The 18149-nt window shown below is 37.7% G+C and overlaps 5 protein-coding genes and 1 long non-coding RNA gene across 7 annotated transcripts; 4 read left to right on the plus strand and 2 right to left on the minus strand.

Moving 5' to 3' along the window:
• The first annotated feature begins 26 nt into the window (after positions 1-26).
• Positions 27-4417, plus strand: LOC100639317 (ARF GTPase-activating protein GIT1-like). The gene is made up of 16 exons (XM_003387083.3): positions 27-164; positions 233-366; positions 642-748; positions 840-942; positions 1096-1182; positions 1350-1618; positions 1665-1707; positions 1759-1831; positions 2038-2220; positions 2372-2865; positions 2923-2991; positions 3048-3236; positions 3284-3452; positions 3497-3734; positions 3790-3853; positions 3912-4417. The coding sequence occupies exons 1-16, from the start codon at positions 128-130 to the stop codon at positions 4095-4097; spliced, it is 2445 nt and encodes an 814-aa protein (XP_003387131.1). The 5' UTR covers positions 27-127; the 3' UTR covers positions 4098-4417.
• On the minus strand, positions 4389-4909 carry LOC100641720 (uncharacterized). Its single transcript, XR_898160.2, has 2 exons — positions 4665-4909; positions 4389-4623 (listed from the first exon to the last, which is right to left on the minus strand). It is a non-coding gene; the product is annotated as an uncharacterized LOC100641720 (long non-coding RNA).
• Positions 4910-4960: 51 nt separating this feature from the next.
• Positions 4961-6407, plus strand: LOC100639445 (N-lysine methyltransferase KMT5A-B-like). Its single transcript, XM_003387084.3, has 5 exons — positions 4961-5183; positions 5236-5308; positions 5357-5416; positions 5603-5793; positions 6105-6407. Exons 1-5 carry the CDS (start codon positions 5053-5055, stop codon positions 6316-6318), a joined length of 669 nt encoding a protein of 222 aa, XP_003387132.1. The 5' UTR covers positions 4961-5052; the 3' UTR covers positions 6319-6407.
• Positions 6408-6448: 41 nt separating this feature from the next.
• LOC100639570 (neuferricin-like) lies at positions 6449-7644 on the minus strand. The gene is made up of 2 exons (XM_003387085.3): positions 6976-7644; positions 6449-6701 (listed from the first exon to the last, which is right to left on the minus strand). The coding sequence occupies exons 1-2, from the start codon at positions 7620-7622 to the stop codon at positions 6515-6517; spliced, it is 834 nt and encodes a 277-aa protein (XP_003387133.1). The 5' UTR covers positions 7623-7644; the 3' UTR covers positions 6449-6514.
• On the plus strand, positions 7620-12590 carry LOC100639695 (probable tRNA (uracil-O(2)-)-methyltransferase). Of its 2 annotated transcripts, XM_003387086.2 has the most exons (13): positions 7620-7763; positions 7904-8063; positions 8129-8246; positions 8308-8518; positions 8565-8633; positions 8721-8828; positions 8919-8990; positions 9062-9168; positions 9273-9333; positions 9932-10054; positions 10111-10426; positions 10759-10875; positions 12306-12590. In XM_003387086.2, exons 1-13 carry the CDS (start codon positions 7629-7631, stop codon positions 12560-12562), a joined length of 1854 nt encoding a protein of 617 aa, XP_003387134.2. In that variant the 5' UTR covers positions 7620-7628; the 3' UTR covers positions 12563-12590. The 2 variants fall into 2 exon arrangements, with proteins under 2 accessions (XP_003387134.2, XP_019853003.1); XM_019997444.1 differs by lacking the exon at positions 12306-12590 and having other exon boundaries at positions 7629-7763; positions 10111-10451; positions 10759-10862.
• Positions 12591-12687: 97 nt separating this feature from the next.
• Positions 12688-17506, plus strand: LOC100641846 (RNA-binding protein Musashi homolog 2-like). The gene is made up of 12 exons (XM_003387103.3): positions 12688-13276; positions 13323-13363; positions 13481-13559; positions 13700-13793; positions 14500-14556; positions 15409-15489; positions 15712-15760; positions 16139-16221; positions 16282-16372; positions 16416-16661; positions 16724-16902; positions 17046-17506. The coding sequence occupies exons 1-12, from the start codon at positions 13116-13118 to the stop codon at positions 17094-17096; spliced, it is 1212 nt and encodes a 403-aa protein (XP_003387151.1). The 5' UTR covers positions 12688-13115; the 3' UTR covers positions 17097-17506.
• The last annotated feature ends 643 nt before the right edge of the window (positions 17507-18149 follow it).

Genomic DNA, 18149 nt, shown 5'->3' on the forward strand with positions numbered 1-18149 from the left:
TAAAGGAAGAAAATATTTCCTGTTCAAAAAAAAAGACTACGACTAAGTCGTCGTGTTTCTCCTTTCTCCCTCTCCCCCCCCTCTCTCTCTTTATATTTTTTTATTATTTTCATTTTAGGGAGAGAATATGTCTCAAAGTATTTGTGCTGACTGCAGTGTGTCAGGTACAGTGGTAGATAAGATATTCAATTTATGATCATCATCATGATTATTGATAATTATTATGCTTTAGATCCTAGTTGGGCGTCCATTAATCATGGTGTGTTGATATGTGATGAGTGCTGTAGTGTCCACAGAAGTCTTGGACGTCATATCTCATTCATTCGCTCACTCCACAGCACCTGCTGGCCCCCTGCAATGAGAGAGGTCAGTTGTACAAGTACTGAATACTGATCCACTACTATAATGTATAGCTGGTACTTTTGGGTTGAGTAAAGTTTTGGGTGAATTTTTGTTGCTTGGTTAGTTTTAATTTGGTAAATTTGTGTCCATGTCCCATTGAGCATGTGCATAATAGCTCAAAATGGCAGCTGGGGCTTTATTTTGATAAATGACTATTGCAGTGTTAATACTTCTCCTTCAAAGTTACCAGCAGTACAAGATAAGCTCCTTTATATATCTTTTAATATTCCTCACATCAGATGGTTAGTACGTTAGTGCGTAAAGGCTCTAACTCAATTTGGGAGCATGCCCTTCACGACAGCTCCAAAGTCAAAATAAAGAAACCGTCTCCAAGGGACAAGATACAGTGAGTTCAAGGATCAGTTATTGTATGCAGTTCAAAATAATTGTTAGGAATATATTTACAATAATCCTCTTGTTATTATTATCATTGCTAGTCCTACGAAGCATGATTTTATAGTGGCTAAGTACAAGCACCTGGCTTTATTGCCACGAGCTTCTCTTAAAGAATCACCTAACATGATAGAAGACTTGAGCAAAGTGAGTGTACAGTGTATGTGGGCATAGCGCTAACAGTAAACACTGTTCTTGTTGTTCTTATTGTTCTTCTTGTTTTTGTTGTTGTTGTTCTTGTTAAGTTGCTGTTATATGATAATTTTTCTTTTCATTATCATTGTGTTATTGTTTCCATAGCAACTCCATGCGAGTGTAAGGACTAGTAATCTTGAAACTTGTCTCCGCCTACTTTCCCTCGGAGCTGATCCTAACTACCTCCATTTGGTGAGTTACTCCTCATTTACTGTACATGTACATGTACTTATGTTGTGTAGAAAGTTTGAGCTCATTTCAATAGTTTGGATTCTTTATGAACTTTTAACATTACTCAAAAATCTGGCCAAAGTCCCTGTACACTTCAGTATACCTTAGTATATTCTTGTATATTATAGGATCGTGGTAATACTCCAGTTCATGTAGCGGCTCATGCTGGTCAGGCTATGCAGGTGGAACTGTTACTAGTCCATGGAGGGAACCCCACGGCACTAGACCTGCTAGGCCACACCCCTGAGGAGTGTGCCAGGATAGCTGGACACCACCAGCTGGCCGACCGACTGATTGAGTGTCAGTATGAATTGACTGATAAACTCTCTCTCTTTGTGAGTGGGCGGAAACCAATGCATACCATTGGAGAACACTTTCTAGTTCCGCCAGGAGTGAGGTATGGTGGGTGTGACAGTGGGTGTGGTTTATGTTATATATTTTAGCATCAGTGGCCCTGTTAGTGATGCAAGAGGTAAGCTTCAGGAGGTGAGTACAGGAGCTGGTCAGTTGTCTTGTTTATATTGAGTACACCTTTAGTTGAGTAATGAACAGTTTGAGGAGCTAGCCTCTGATGTTTATGATGAAGTGGATAGAAGAGAATGCGATTCAAGTGAGTTTAATTGATCGAGCCTTACCTACTAAGGGACACTTTGATGTACAATTGATGGATTGGACTGGTTCCTTATAGCAGATCAATATAGTTATAATATACAATGTACATGTAGTTTCAATTTGGCTTTTACTTAAACTTTTAATACACGTTACCATTGCCACCCCTCACCATACACCATTGGCACTCCTTCCTTCCTGCTCTAGTTTGGTTAACGACTCAACAGCTCCAGAATTCAATTGCTTTTCTTCCTGTGAATCCAACTTTATCGTCTACTCGTAACCAAGGGCGACAGAAACTGGCCACACTGGATTCAAACGAGTTTTGTCAGCTGGCGATTGACATCTTATTGGACACTAAAGCAAGACAAGAACTGAGCATTAAGACTGGTAAGATATTCTTATTAATGCACACCTTATTCTTATTAATGCACACCTTATTCTTATTAATGCACACCTTATTCTTATTAATGCATACCTTATTCTTATTAATGCACACCTTATTCTTATTAATGCACACCTTATTCTTATTAATGCCCAGGTGAACGTTCCGGTACTATAGTTCCTGCAGTGGGTGTGGCTATGCCGGAACATGATTATGAGGATGTGCCTGTGGAAGGGGATGCAGGTGTGGCTAGTCCTGAGACCACCCCTACCAGAGATAAGAACCCTCGCTCTAAACTGACTCCGCCCGTAGAGAGCATGTACAGTATGATTGGATCCAGTGATATCGGGACCACACCCACACCACGCCCATATTCTTATTCCTCGTCTCAAGACGATAATTATAATCGGCTCCGTGAATCACAGAGACTCTCCAGTGAGGTTCAGGATGAGGAGGGATACAGTACTGTACCATCAGAGACTAAGGGACCACTCCCTCCTCCTCCTTTGAAGCCACGCCCCCAGACTACATACGCACGGTTACACAATAAGGGCGGGGCTAAGAGTGAGAGGGCTAAGCCTGAAGGAGGAGAGGAAACGGTTAGTAAAGTGAAGTTTACTGTCGTCATGGAGCAGTTAAGAAAAATACAGGTACAGTTCATGTACATGTATTTGTACGATTGTATTATTATAATTAATTAATAACAGCAAGAGAAGGAGGAGCTTGAAACACAAAATGAAGTCTTAAATCGAAAAGTAGCTGAACTACAGAAACAGGTATGTATTGGTGGGTGTGGTTATTAATATCAATTAATCACGCCCACTTTAATTAGCTAAATAAGGTGATAGAAGAGAACTCTGGTTTGCGTCGCTCGTCAAACGAGTCCATCACTCCTAAAACCCCAACCTCTCCAGCCCCACCCACTATTGTGGAACCAACAGAGACCGCACCTACTGTCACACCTCCAACTAATGGGCAGATTGACGATAATCAATATGCAGCAATAGCTAAAAGAGCTAAAGTAATTGATTTATTATTTTATTAATTTATTTATTATTGTCATTATAGCCTAAGCCGCCTCCTAAGACTGCCGTTAAGAAAGTTATATCTTTGCCGTCAGGAGATGTCCCACCCACACACCCTAGTAAAACCACACCCACTACAGCGTCTCCGGTTCCTGTTCTTAAAAACAGGCAATCATTGTCTAGTTTTGAAAGCCACAGTCCATCATCGCCAGGTATACTGAAATATACTGAGTTATACTAAGTTTTACTAATTTAGTTCCAACTGGTAAAGTGACTCCTCTTGATGACGTCACATTTGATGAGAACCCTCGGCTGGTGGCCACACCTCCCCCTCCTCCCCCTCACAGGAAATCCCAACAGTCTATCCCGCCCCCTCACATAATTAATCCCCCTACAGCTCTCCCTTCAATGACAGATATACAGGCTTGTATCAAGGAGACCACACAGTGTATTCAAGTGTTGCTAAAAGCTGCTCAGTCACAGAGACAGAGCGAGTAATGATGATGATAATGTCCTTGTGTACTTTTACACTTACTGTCTGTCCTTTAGGTTTTCATCCTGTTCACTAGCAATAGCGACAACAATCACCAAACTGACTGACCTCTTCCCTAAAGTATGTCTACCACAAGACTTATAAGTGTTATACTCTCTCTTCCCCCTTCCCCTCTTAGTGGACAGAACCAGAGGAGGTCTATGCTTCCATTAAAGAGTTGGAAAGAGCCTCCACTCATTTACAAAAGGAGTGTCAGACCCCGTCTCAGGATGACCTTGCTTACCACACAAGACAAGTCATGAATGGAGCTTACGATGTTGCTAAAGCAGCCCGATTCCTTGTCACCTGTATGGAGAAACTGTAACGTATTCCTTTCACTATAAACACCTTAACCCTATTGATATTTTAGAAGGACATTGCAACATGATAATGTGGCATGTTATTATTATTATTATTATTATATTATTATTATTATTATTATTATTATTATTATTATTATTATTATTATTATGCTCTCATACAAGAATTTCCTTTTTTAGTCCATTGGCACAATTAAGTTTTTGTCATTATTAATTTTGCTATTTTTTAGTAAAAAAAGATTTTTGTAGTTTTTCAACAGAAAGAGTCATTAATAAACCTAACAATTAACTCGTAATTAACTTAAAAGTTTTTCATAACAAAAGCAATAATGAAAACGTGCAGTAATTAATTGTGTAAACAATACATTGTTGCTTGTTTATTGTTGTTGTTTAGGATGTGTCATCCACTCGTAAGTCTTCCGAAGGACAAAAACAGTGCAAACACCCAAAGCTGATTTGACTTCCCCTGGAGCTAGTTTATCGTGACAGTGGACACACTGCTGCCGGTCAGCTTGACGTTGGAAATAAGAACTAAGATATAATGATAATTATTAATAGGAAGACACTGTTACCTGGGAAAGATACAGGCCTTCCCTTGGGGAGCTGGTTGTTGTGACTCGTGTTTGTAACACATTATTAGCTGATCTTTGGCTGTTAGGATATAAAAAACAGGCAATGGATTGCTAGGAGGGAAGTATAGAGGCTCCTATCACTGTAGGACGCTCTCAAACTGAATCCCCTGCTGGTATTCTAAAAGGAGAAAGAGAGAAAAAGAAAAGAAGACGTTCGCTTTGAACGAAAGAATGGAGTTTTAATTTGCATCACATGATCAGCTCTGACTCATTGGGTGGGGCTTGTTTCTGCAAATTCCTTTCCAACTGCGCATGCGTAGAAGTTGCACGTGCATTCACGTGAGCTGGTGGGTGTAACTTGATAAATTTGAAATTTGAATATTTCAAAATGGCTACCAATGAGAAAGCAGTAATGAAAGAAGAGAAAGATCCTTCAAAACTGACAATAAAGAAAGAGCCAGATCAAGGAGAGAACAAGAAAAGAAACAGAACTAGAGGGAAAGCTGTAAAGAATGACAAGTACATGTATAATGAATTAATAAATGAAATTATTATAACTACATGTATTTAGAACTGAAATGAAACCAATCACTCAATACTTTCCTTTAAGAAGAAGTACAAGACGTGTTAAATCATTAATGGAAGTACGTACATGTTAGTGGGTGTGGTTTAGTTTCTACATGTACATGTAGGAAGAGAAGACGAGCGAAATTATAAGAAAACTTGAGCATAAAATAGAAGACGGACTCAAAGTAACTTAATATGTACATGTAATGGAGGATTGGTAATGTAATACCTGAGGACTGAGATATCTGCTTGAGGTGAAGCTGAGGGCAGATATCAAGGGACTCAGGTATTACATTACTGATACTCACCTCCAGACACACACACACACTGATCACTATACATTACATTCAATTACTGTATCTTTGTTGTAGGTAATAGAGACTGATGGGAAAGGTAGAGGTGTTGTAGCAACAAGAACGTTTCACAAAGACGAGTTGATTTGTGAGTACTCAGGAGAGCTGATATCATACAGAGAGGCAGTTCAAAGGGAACAGGAATACTCCAAAGACTCGGGCATTGGCTGCTACATGTATTACTTTGAATTTCAATCTAAGAAACTGTGGTGAGTTGGGTTTGAGGGGGCCCCGGGGGTTCAATTTTGCCCCCTAATGTACCTTTACCTGTAATGGTATTGTTTGAAATTAAATAACAATGATTATATATAATTAATTTAGTTTGGTCGATGAAAGCTCCTATTAATTGATTCAATTAGTACTAATATTCTAAAATAGTCTAAATTCCATTTACTTGCCAAATGTGGTCACTACCAATCACACTGTTTGTTCAACTCTGTTAACCTGATACACGTACTGGGTACTTCTTGTGTGAGTCAACACTATTGGATTCATTACCATATTTGGATATGTCATCTAGTGTTGATGCTACTACAGATAACAAGAGGATGGGAAGATTAGTCAACCATTCAAAAACTAAACCGAATGTCATTACGAAACTAATCCCAGTTGAAGATCATCCTTACCTGTGCCTAATGGCTGCCAGGACAGTTTCTCCTGGTGAAGAACTAGTCTATGATTATGGGGAAAGGAAGAAGGATATCATTAAACATCATCAATGGCTGACAAGCTAAACTATATAAATTATATGAGATAGGGTCATAGTACAAATTTTTATGAATACTACTGAAGTACTGATAGAGTATAACTTTTTTCTTTTGTTTTCAACCCACTTTGACACACTTGTGTATACTTTTAATATTATTATTATTATTATATTATTATTAATGAAAATTGGAAAAAATGACTAAAAACGAAGCAGTCGTTATTCTATAGTTCATTTTTTGATCTTCTACTGTCAACTGGGCATTCCTTAGCTTCAGGTGGGCAGTTTGGAAACAGCTGGACTCGAGGACTCTCCAAGTGTTTCTCATGAACACATGCACAGCGCCAGCTCTTGGAACCAGGAGCAAAGTACCGCCGGGGGAGCCCCTCCCAGTCTCTCTCTATGCCACCACTAGATAATCAATGAATATTAATGAGATCACTAGATAATCAATGAATATTAATGAGAGGATGTAACAACATCAATTATGGGACCCACAATAGCCTCAACACAATATCATGATTTATAATGCAGGTGGGTGAACCAGGCATTCTTCACGGAGTAATTGTTCAAAAAGTAATAATTTTTGAAAGGGCATACAATGCCCTGAACTATATATGATACATTATTTGTAATAATGATTACTACAAAACAATAATGACTGTGTTAATAAATACTCTTATACCTTTTAGTTGAACATGAGACAGTTCCTCCAGTTGATTGTGTGAATCTCGAGTTACAAGGAGGAAACTCTCTCTCGTCTTCTTCCTTGTCTTTCTTGAGCTCTTTTCCTTTCTCCAGTCTCTTCAAGTATTTGTAATACGCTTTCGTTGGGTTGCCATTTCTATCATAATATCTTCCGATGAGTTTACCAACAAATGTATAGTCCTTCTCATAGAACTGGACCCACCCATCAACATCTAGCAACTGTTCCGGTGTCAACTCCGTTGTATCATCCGTTAAACCATCGTCGTTAAATTCACCAGTGACAAACGCCTTGGTCCCGTCACACCCGGTGAAGAAGCTGTAGCCTCCCTCCGGACCATAGTGCCGCTCGCCTTTATCCACGTCATAGACACGTCCCATTATAGCCAGCCAGTATGGGCGTAAGGTGCCATTGACACTGCCGTGAACCGCTAGCTCATTCAGCGTCACTAGTCTGGTACCAGCCTTTGAATAGAGGGCGGGGGAGGTAAGGGGGTCGAATGGAGGATTGTAATATTCAACTTGGGGCTTGGAGTCATTTCCTTGAGTTTCTGTCTCTTTGCTTTCAATAGCAAGGAGGAAGCAAAATATCAGTAGGAGAGTGAGGGCCTTCCAATAGGACGCCATTTTGAAATGCTGTGCCAATGCCACGCCTCTTTTGCAAATAAAATGGCGTCCCTTGAGTCAGAATGGAGGGAAGGAGAATGGGAGATTATCGGGGAGGGAGGGACTAAAGGAGACATTAAAGGATTTCTGTCAGCCATTAACGTAAGGAATTTTTTTAGGAGGAGCACTTTGTCCTGTTAGTATTGTATTTAATTATAATTATTATTTATTATTATTATTATTATTATTATTATTATTATTATTATTATTATTATTATTATTATATTATTACTATTATTAAGGTGTGGATATACAGACCTCATGTCATTAATAAGAGAGTCTCTTGTGCTGTAGTTAGTTCATTAGCAGCTGCTCCTGGGGAGGAACAGAGGGTTAGATTAGAAAGAGAATTAGTAGCAAAATCAAGTAACCATGACAACGGAAAAGACATTGTTTTAATTGGTATGACAGTATCAATTTTATTATTATTTATTTATTTTTATTTATTTATTTATTTATTTATTTAGATGAAATTGGTCATATTGTTACATTTATTCCTTCGCCTGCACATTTTTCTTATAAATTTCAATACGTTCCTGATGTGGGCGGAGTTAATGTAAAACTGGGCGGAGACACATGTGGAAAGTCAGTACATTATTTATTTATTTATTTATTTATTTATTTGTTTGTTTATTTGTTTGTTTAGAATTATCCTATTAGTCACAGCGAGTGGTACTGATTGTGGTGTGGTCCATCCTAAGAGGGTGTGGCTTCAATCAGTTTTATTACCAAAGATCTGTCAGTGGGCGGAGTCTCCTTTGACCACACCTACCAGCAATAATGAGGTAATATCAATGAAAAGGTACACGTCACTTTACAAAGAACTCAAGGAAAAATACGGACCTCCTTTGATTAAAGTAAGGTTTCTTTTAGTAATTTATTAGTTGAAGCTCTTGTGGATAGGTTTGGCCTGAAACTACTGATCCTTATAAGTTTGTGTATGAAGACATCGCCATAGCAACCTACTTACTGGTAATAAACACTTCAAGTAATATTCAACTCTAATTCTTCTCCCTCTCTCTCTCTCTCCCTCTCCCCCTCCCTCCCTCTCTCTCTAAGGTTCTATGGGAGGAAGAGAGAGGGTCCGCAGGGTCTAGTAGATTACAATCGTTTGTTGATCTTGGGTGTGGCAATGGCGTGTTAGTCTATATACTGTCAGCTGAAGGGGTACTTGGTACATATTAATAAAATATGATTAATTAATTGTGTGACATATTAATAAAAATAATAATTAATGATAATTGTTTTATTTGATAGCACCAGGGCAAAGGTATTGATGTCAGAGCTAGAAGGATATGGGAGCTCCTCCAACCCACAGCAACACTCGAGGTACTACCTTTCACCTCTCTCTACCCCTCGGCCATTTACCTTTCTCTCTTTCTCTCTCTCCCTTCCTTTAGGTAGCTGCTCTCATTCCCTCGGGGAGTACTCGTTTCTCTGAATTTGATTGGTTGATTGGTAACCATAGCGATGAGTTAACCCCCTGGATTCCGGTAATGGCCAGCAGGTAATTAGTTATTTATTGTTTCTATTAAATTGATAATAATAGTTAATTAGATTGTTGTAATTATTTATTATCTTATCATTTATTATTATCCAATGTACATGTAGATCTTCAGCTACTACTAAGTTCTTTGTACTCCCGTGCTGTACCTTTGATTTTGATAAGAAGGTAAGCACACGTATATACATGTACATTATAATTATAAACTATTATTATAACTCACGATGTAATTGACTAATTGTAATGGTACTCTGGTACAATGGCACAATGGTACAGTGGTATAATGGTTCAATGGTACAGTGGTATAATGGTTCAATCATGGTACGGGGGTATTGTTTGTTGGTGTCGGTTTCCTCCTGTTAATGAACATCATGTACTTGTAATGTCCTACACTAGCTCTCCCCCGGCTCTCTCTTCCTCTAGCTGTTTCTTGGTAAACAATAATAGTTGTCATAATTATCATCCATGGCTGATTAACTATTATTAATTATTATTACTGGAACTGAAAATGTTATTCTTATGCTGTTTATTAATCAATTTGGCTCAATCCTGTATATCTCCAGCTGCTTATTATACATGTACAGTATAGCCTCTCTTAATGGACACTCTCTATAGCGTACACCTCCATTTAACGGACAGCACCTAGTGTACCAATTACATTCCTTACTGTATAAAATAACCTCCACATAAAGGACACCTTTGTATAACAGAGCCACAGTGTCCATTATAAAGAGGCTAGTCTGTACATGTACATGTATTTCTTTAGTACTCCCGGTCCAGCTGCCATAAGAGTCAGTACAGGTGTTATGTTGATTATATAAAGGAGGTCAGTTTTGCAATGGGTTTCAATGTAATGGAGGACACTATGAGGATACCCTCAAGCAAACGAGTTAGTATACAACAAACAAACAAACAAACAATCAATAATTATATTCTCTTGTATAGATATGTGTGATAGGTCAGAGCCGCCATTATTCTCCTAAGGATGAGTCATCAGTGGAGAGGAGGAGGCAGGAGTTTATTCAGAGCAGGTGCACTAAACCAAGCCACACCCCTGACCCGCCCCTTAGCGATGGTTGTCATGACGATAAGTGGTGTGATACCTTCAAGCCACGCCCATCAATAGAGCCGATTCGAAACTGCTCAACAATTGATCGCTCAATACAAGAGGATATTGTTACCATGGTAACAGACGCCATTTTGAAACAGACTCCAGGAGAATGTATTAGACTAAGAGACGGGAGGGAATGGAACAGAGGAGGTATGGGAATGAGACGAAAGAGGAGGTATGGGAATGAGACAAGAGAGAATGGAATGAAAGAGGTACATTTGTATGGGAATGAGTCTGTAATGAGTCTTTAATTATCATGGGGTTGTATTTATGACTACTAATTGGTAGTAGGAGGATACTCTTGTTGGTATTTGGTAGATGCACATTCCTCTTTTGTTTTGATCTTATTATGCCCAAATAAGGATATGTACATGTAGTTAGTTATACCTATCATGTTCATACAGTATAATGTAATTAAACCTCTTATTATGTAAATACTAATAGGTTAAATTGCTAACTATATCCCTCCCTTTTTCTCTCAGGTTCATTATCAGTATCTGAAGCAGCTGCTACTGTTGGTCCCGTTAGGTTATCATTGTTAAAGAGAGAGTGTGGCGGATTGAACACATTACTTCGTAATCACTGTCAGATATTTCACGGTACACCTGCTAGGATATATTCCAAATATTTCTTTACTTTATACATGTACATGTACATGTACGTGTACATTACCAGCTGGAGTGAATTCCTTTTGTAATACAGTACCTGCCACACTGATATTAACCCTTCAACCCCACACATGCCTACCTTATGAATTATGTGCTAATTATCATTCTGATATGGTGTCATTATTTTTATTTATTTCATTTATTTGTGTTTATTTGTTTTTGTTTGCGTTATCCTAATTCAATTGTACCTTTAGTTTTGGGCATTTTCAGTTACACTTTAATTAACCTTTAATAACTACATATACATAATAACTACAATGTACATGTACACGTGTGTGTACCTTAAAATGGCCCTAACTTGAAAAATTGAAGTCGGAATCAGCTCAAACTTTCTACACAGCATAAGTACATCAATATGTATCAGAAAATGTAATAAAAATTTGGGGTGATTTCAGAGCCATTTTTTGGAAAAAACCATGGGCTATAATAGCCTTGGGTAAGACCATTTCCAAATTATACCCAATATTCAATACAACTAGTTCCTGATACAGGACATAGTGAAAGTGTGGCAATGCTACATGTATATGTTATTGTTGCAGATGTTCAAGTCATTCCAGTGTGTACTTTAGTAAGAGATGACTGTCATTCTTTTACCATATACACCTGATATATGTACTCAACCAATTACTGCTACTCATCCTCCCTCTTCCCTAATATTCAAATAACAAGCAAACAGCTGCTCTATCCCTTTCATCCCTCCCTCTCTCTCTCTCCTTTGAGCTTCTCTTTCTCTCCAGAGACTCTCCTAATCTAATGTCTTACTATCAACTTGTAGGCCCAACACAGTAATGCAATCACCAGCCATCATACTGAAATGCCAACTCACTTCACTCACATACAATCATGTTAGCTCTAGAAGTAGAGACCAATCTAACTAAAAATGGTAGACTTAAGGAATCCTAGCCTACATGTATATACGAGAGACCAAAAGCTAAAAATTACAGATTTTAGGAGACACAGACCAAATATGGAAGACCAAAAGTCTCCTAAACTCCCTCTAGATCCAACAATGTCTGTACAGTAATTGATTAAGTGAAGAGTGTATTAATGCAGTTTGATATTAGTATTTGTAGTGTGTGTATTATAAATTATTAAATACAGTGGACAGTGTCTCAAACACTGCTACACTTATCAACTTGTTCCTTATTGAATTGACTCAATGCCACACAGTCACTATCAATGCCATTGTACACAAGGGGTCTTGTTCAATATCATCTAGGGGTCCGGTAATGTACATTTAGAGGGGGAGAAACATGTAATTATTGTTTAGTGTTTAACTGTTGATATTTGGGACAATTATCCCAGGAATCAATACAATAAATTAATAATAAAGTAAATCCATTTTTTTTTCTTTTTCCCAGTACATAAAGGATCGATACAGCTCAGGGACTGGTCAAAAGGAGGCACTGAGCCCTTAGGTCCAGCTGCTAGTCGTAAGTCAAGACTATGGAAGGAGTCCCAGTCTGATAGGCTATACAACACTAAACTGTGTTGGTTCCATTCGTCCCACCCACAGGGCTGCCCCCTTAGAGAGGATGAGTGCTCTTATGCTCACGGGAAGGAGGAGCTAAAGGAGAGACCTCTAGGTTCCTACAGGCATGAGTGTTTTGAAAAATAATAATAACAATAATGATAATACACTTTTAAAATTTAAATGACTTAATGATATTCATTGCATACATTTGACGCATTTCCTCGCGTCTCTCTTAAAATCTCGCACTGAGTCACTCCACGGGCCACTGGAGAGATAGAGTGAGGCAGAGAGAAGCTCCTTTTCCTCCTGTTCCTAGTTTAGCAGCTCTCTCAGTCTCCTCTTCTTTCCTTCTCTTTGTTTGTGTTTAGTCGCCGTAGTCCAGTAATCCTGTCCCCCTCTCTTTCTTTCTTCAGTAGCTCTAGCATTAGCTATTATTATTTGTTTAGCCACTAGTCAGTAGTAGCTAGTCGATATTGTTTCTTCATCATTCTTCATTTACTGTACAAAAGGACAGTCTCTCTACAGAACAGGAACGCCATTCCCTAGCAACCAGCACGCAGGAACATCTCTGGAAGCAGCCAAGGAGACTTTAACCTACCGAACTACTCCACACAAGACTCACTGTTATTACATAACCTACAGCAGAAGCAGCCCTTACTCACTATATAAATAGAGGAAGAAGAGAGACTACTACAGTATGCCCGTTCCTTCAAAGTTGAATTTGCGAGAGGCTCCTTGCGGGGACCTTGACGACAAGGAAAAGGTAGAAGCTGGAAGGAACAGGAGCGATGGATCTTCTTCTCCCTCGCCTCCGGATTCTCCTCCAGTAGCTAGTGAGGACTCAGCTCAACAGCAAACGTGAGTTAGGGAAGTACAATATGTATTTTATTGTCTTGTTTTCTAGTAAATTGTTCATCGGTGCTTTGAGTAACGATACTTCTGAAGGTAAGCAGCTGCCATGTCTCAATTTTAAAAGAAGACCTATTCTATTTCTCATTATTTATCAGCTTTGAAAGACTTCGAAAGTATCTAAATACTTTATTTATTTCTTTCTTTTTTTAGAAACCCTGGAGGCATATTTTAAGAAGTTTGGCGTGATTTTAGAATGCACGATAATGAAAGATGGAACTGGTAAATCTCGGTAAGTGGGGAAGGAGGAGGTAGTCATGACCATACACACATGACAGCTACTGGCTCAGTTGTTATAGCCAAGTACAGCTTAGACTGCTAGTTTTACTCTACACATCTTTCACTCTCTCTCTCTCCCCCTCTCTCTCTCAGTGGTTTTGGATTCATAACATTCAAAGATGCCAACAGTATCCAGTGTATCTTGGAGGCACATGCTGAGTCACCAATCATTATTGATGACAAAATGGTGAGTTGTTGTTGTTGCTAATGTCAATGGATACTGTTAACAGATTTTAACATCACAAGTACATGTTCTTTAACCTTCTCTTCCTCCTCTCTCTCTCTCCTTCTCTCTCTATTTATTTTGTTTATAAATTTGATGCATCAGTGTTTATATCTTCCCTTTATAATGACTTTCATTCACTTTCACTGTCTGTACATGTACATACATGTACATGTACACCTTACCCTCTCCCTAAACCATGTACATGTACATGTACATGTACACTGTACATACTGTAAGTATAATTGAATGTATCCTCTATAGACGCCTTTATTATAATGAAGACACCTCTTTATAAGCCTCTCTGTAGTATGGTAGCTAAAGGTGTCCTTAGTAAAGATGTTATACATGTACTGTATGTTAGTTTAATGGCTTGTGTTTGTAGAGAGAGAGGTGTGTTGCTTATGTTTGTACTGCTGGGGTATTTGTCCCTCTCTCTCTCTCTTCCTCTTGTGTGTCCTCTTCGTTAGTATCTATCATCACTGTTATTATTTATTGTTTATTTATCTTTTCTCTTATTTATAAATGCTAATTACATATACTGTACATGTATCCATAGACTTGGTTCATTGGCTGATATTATGATATTATTGGCAGATCTTGACTCAATATTTTCTCACTCTCTCTCTCTCTCTCTCTCTCTCTCTCTCTTTCTCCTTCTCTCTCTTAGATTGATCCTAAGCCAGCTGTTCCAAAGAGAGGCAACAAGCCAACCCCAGCATCTCAAGTGAGAAGAGAAGGATTACATGTACACACATCATGAGCCCTGAGAGTGTACACACATACTTGTACTTGTAGAGATGTAGTAGAGTTATTGTAATCATTGATTAGACTCGGTCACTATAACCTTCTATTAGGAGACAATTTACATGTACCTGGGAATACATATGAATTACCCTCTGTGGTAGTAATGTTGCTATTTTAAACTTTGAGTGGTTTTGTGGCGGGTACTATTACAAGGTCCAGCTGATTATTGTTTGCACTGCTACACTATATACCAGCATCATACAGTAGTATTGCTGTAGTTCTGAGAGGACAAGCTAGTAAACCAATTCTATCTGTCTTCTTAATTCTAGTACATTTACTGTAACTTAGAGTACACATCAGCATAAGAATGATTAAAATGCTTTTAGTGTGTGTGTGTGAGAGAGAGAGAGAGAGAGAGAGAGAGAGAGAGATAGCCCTGGAATAGTTGTGATAAGCAGTGATTACTCATCCATACCATGACAATCTCACTCCATGTCTCCTCTCCTTTGGTATTTGAATGTTTGAACAGTCCTTGAATATTACTAGCTATGAATATCATTATAAGCCCAATGGGTGTGGTCTAACATTATTCACTCCTTCATATCAGATTACAAACAGTTATTGGATGAGGTCTGGTAGCAGCTCCTTATTTGGTTACATAATAGAATTGGAACTATGTATATGTGATGAGGGTACATACCTGTGGAGGAGGAAAGGGAAAGAGGGAGAGAGAGGGGGGGAGAAGGAGGTTCGATCACTATATGCAGTACATGTACTTGTAACAAGAGTTAAGGTGCACATTATGATTTAAACGTTCTTTTTTCTTTTTTAGATTCGTAGAATATTTGTTGGCGGTTTAAGTTCTGACACTGATGAAGATGACATGAAAGAATTCTTTGAAGTATTCGGACCAGTAAGTTATTAATAGTTATTAATAGTTATAACTAATTATTAGTATGGATTTAAAAGTATTTCTGAGGTGTAATAATAATTAATTGTGTTTATTGGATCTGTTAATTATCATTATTTTAAAGTGTCGTAATAACCTTTTGTTAATACTTTGTGCATTTTAGGATGTGTCTATTTTATTAGTTCATTGTGTAGAAGTAGAGTATAGATATTCTTGTCTCCTTAGGTTGAAGAGGTTCAGTTGATGTACGATAAACATACTAACAGACACAGAGGTTAAGGGGAGGGAGAGGGAGAGAGAGAGGGAGGGAGAGAGGGGGAGGGAGATGTACAGTTACATGTACTTGTGCAGTTCCTGTTTAATTGGCTCCAACTTTTGATGTTTTCATTTGATATACTATCTTTCCTCTATCTATCCTTACATGTGTAGCTTCATTATTAGTGTTACCTGTAACTCCAGTACATGTATACATGTACATGTAGTAAACATGAGATTAAATAAAGTTTATTTTTAATAAGGAAGTCTGAGTGTGTGTGTTGCCAAGTGTATAATTATCCAGGGCTCAATCATTTCCTATCTGTCTCATTCCTATGTTTTCATTCCTATACTATATGTATTCTATTCCTATACTGCTCTTGTTCATGTTCTTTAGGTTTTGGGTTTGTTACATTTGAGAAGGTTGGACCAGCTGCTAAAGTTTGCAGTATCCAGTTTCATGACTTGAAGAAGAAGAGAGTGAGAGGAACACACCATCTACTCTACTGTTATATACCTCTTCCTCCTCTTCCTTATTAGGTTGAGGTGAAGGTGGCTCAGACTAAAGAGGCTTTGGCTCATCAAGCTGATAAAGCTAGAGCAGCCGTTTCTTATAACCAGCACAACTATGGTAAACAACAACAACAACAATAAATAATAACATTTTCTTTCAGCTGCAGGTAGTCCAGCTGCCTTCAATTACTCACCTACTTACCCATCCTTCTTCCCTCACTATCCAATGGCCTATTATGGAGGTTACGGGTACCCCAGCGATCATCATTTGCCTTCTCCTCCATTTTACCCCTCTGGTTATAACGGAGGCCCAATGCCTTTCTTTGTAAGAGGAGCAGGTGGAATCCCTGAACACTCACCGCCACTGCCTCTGTCATCACCAGATTACCTTTCTGATCACTTTCAAGGTGAGAGAGAGAGAGAGCTAAGTCAAATGTCCACATTATTTTTGATATCTTCCTCTCAATAGGTTTGGCCATTATCAGTAATCCGTTCATGTCCCCAACTGGTTCCCCTCCCCACGGGTTCCCTGTGCCTCCTTCAAGTTACTTAAATGGCGGAAATGTGGTTGAAGGAAGCTACTCTCCACCTACTGGCCTCTCACCTAAGGACGCTGCCAACGGGTCACCAGTGAATGGATATACACAGGTACGCTGGTACATCTAATACACTGGTATACTGGTGGTACATGTACATTGGTATACTGGTACATGTACATTGGTATACTGGTGATACATGTATCAGTATAATGGTATGCAAGCTTCAAATTTTAGAAGTTTCATCCATTTTAGGTTTCCAACTACCAGCCATCCCATTCGACTCAACAGCACTCCTCTGCTTGAACTAACACACAAAAATAATAATAATAAATGAATAAATAAATAAATAATAAAGGAATATCTTTCACTCTCTTTCTCTTTATCTCTTAAACTGAAAACAAAAAGACTTAAAAATGGCAGAGGCAAATAATTAAAGTGATTATTATTATTATTATTATTATTATTATTATTATTATTATTATTATTATTATTATTATTATTATTATTATTATTATGATTGTGAAATTTTGGATTAAAAATGACTGTTATATTATTCAAAAACAATGGATTATTATTATTATTATTATTATTATTATTATTATTATTATTATTATTATTATTGTTATTATTATTATTAGGCCATCAATTGATTTATTAATTATTAATTTATTTTTGTATACTTCCTTTCTGGACTAATAATGCGCATTTATTTTTAACCCCTTTGTAATTCATTAATAATAATGATAATTAATTTAATTAATAATTATTATTTTATTGAAAACAATCAATGAAGCAATGACTAGCAATTTGCAAATGACAATCATTTTTTGGCCAAAAGTTGCTCTTGAAGCACCCACAGCTTTTATCACATTTTTGATACACAATGTCCCTACAATGTACATTGGAACTCAATAAAAGCCTTCCCTTATCATTTGTATCAATCAGTGTACATGTACATCTGGGGTTCAGTTTTACAACTGCTCCCGTATACTAGTGCTGGGCGATATATCAAAACTCACGATATTTAATCGATATAATGCGGTATCGATACTTATCAATATCGAAAAAATTTGAAGAAAATATCGATAACAAGACCACGCCCACAAAATGGTTACATAACCTTAATAAATAATTAATTAACTATAGGAGTAACATCTATAAAATTACTAAAATGTATTTTCTTGGAAAGTAGATGAAGTAGCTGAAGTATATGAAGCCAAAGAAGGTTTTTATAATGCTTTTCAATAATAATTTTTCTCAGAAATAGTTTTATTTAGCCAATTTAGTAATATTAAAGTTAATGGGTGTGGCTTAACTAGGTGAATGTAAACATTGTGGGGGCGAGCATGAGCCATC

This window comes from Amphimedon queenslandica, unplaced genomic scaffold, assembly GCF_000090795.2.
Source record: "Amphimedon queenslandica unplaced genomic scaffold, v1.1 AMPQUscaffold_13372, whole genome shotgun sequence".
In the NCBI taxonomy this organism is placed as follows: Eukaryota; Metazoa; Porifera; class Demospongiae; order Haplosclerida; family Niphatidae; genus Amphimedon; species Amphimedon queenslandica.

Excerpts from the sequence above, each read along its gene's own strand:
- LOC100641846 (XM_003387103.3), top strand. The coding sequence starts at position 13,116 with ATGCCCGTTCCTTCAAAGTTGAATTTGCGAGAGGCTCCTTGCGGGGAC. Across the intron at positions 15,490-15,711 it reads TCTTTGAAGTATTCGGACCA|GTTGAAGAGGTTCAGTTGAT; the intron begins GTAAGTTATTAA and ends TTGTCTCCTTAG. Across the intron at positions 16,903-17,045 it reads CAGTGAATGGATATACACAG|GTTTCCAACTACCAGCCATC; the intron begins GTACGCTGGTAC and ends CATCCATTTTAG.
- LOC100639695 (XM_003387086.2), top strand. The coding sequence starts at position 7,629 with ATGCTGTGCCAATGCCACGCCTCTTTTGCAAATAAAATGGCGTCCCTT. Across the intron at positions 8,247-8,307 it reads GGCGGAGACACATGTGGAAA|AATTATCCTATTAGTCACAG; the intron begins GTCAGTACATTA and ends TTGTTTGTTTAG. Across the intron at positions 10,876-12,305 it reads TCACTGTCAGATATTTCACG|TACATAAAGGATCGATACAG; the intron begins GTACACCTGCTA and ends TCTTTTTCCCAG.
- LOC100639445 (XM_003387084.3), top strand. The coding sequence starts at position 5,053 with ATGGCTACCAATGAGAAAGCAGTAATGAAAGAAGAGAAAGATCCTTCA. Across the intron at positions 5,309-5,356 it reads GTGTTAAATCATTAATGGAA|GAAGAGAAGACGAGCGAAAT; the intron begins GTACGTACATGT and ends ATGTACATGTAG. Across the intron at positions 5,417-5,602 it reads AAATAGAAGACGGACTCAAA|GTAATAGAGACTGATGGGAA; the intron begins GTAACTTAATAT and ends TCTTTGTTGTAG.
- LOC100639570 (XM_003387085.3), bottom strand. The coding sequence starts at position 7,622 with ATGGCGTCCTATTGGAAGGCCCTCACTCTCCTACTGATATTTTGCTTC. Across the intron at positions 6,702-6,975 it reads GTCTCATGTTCAACTAAAAG|TGGTGGCATAGAGAGAGACT; the intron begins GTATAAGAGTAT and ends TTGATTATCTAG.
- LOC100639317 (XM_003387083.3), top strand. The coding sequence starts at position 128 with ATGTCTCAAAGTATTTGTGCTGACTGCAGTGTGTCAG. Across the intron at positions 367-641 it reads GGCCCCCTGCAATGAGAGAG|ATGGTTAGTACGTTAGTGCG; the intron begins GTCAGTTGTACA and ends TCCTCACATCAG. Across the intron at positions 3,237-3,283 it reads CAATAGCTAAAAGAGCTAAA|CCTAAGCCGCCTCCTAAGAC; the intron begins GTAATTGATTTA and ends TTGTCATTATAG.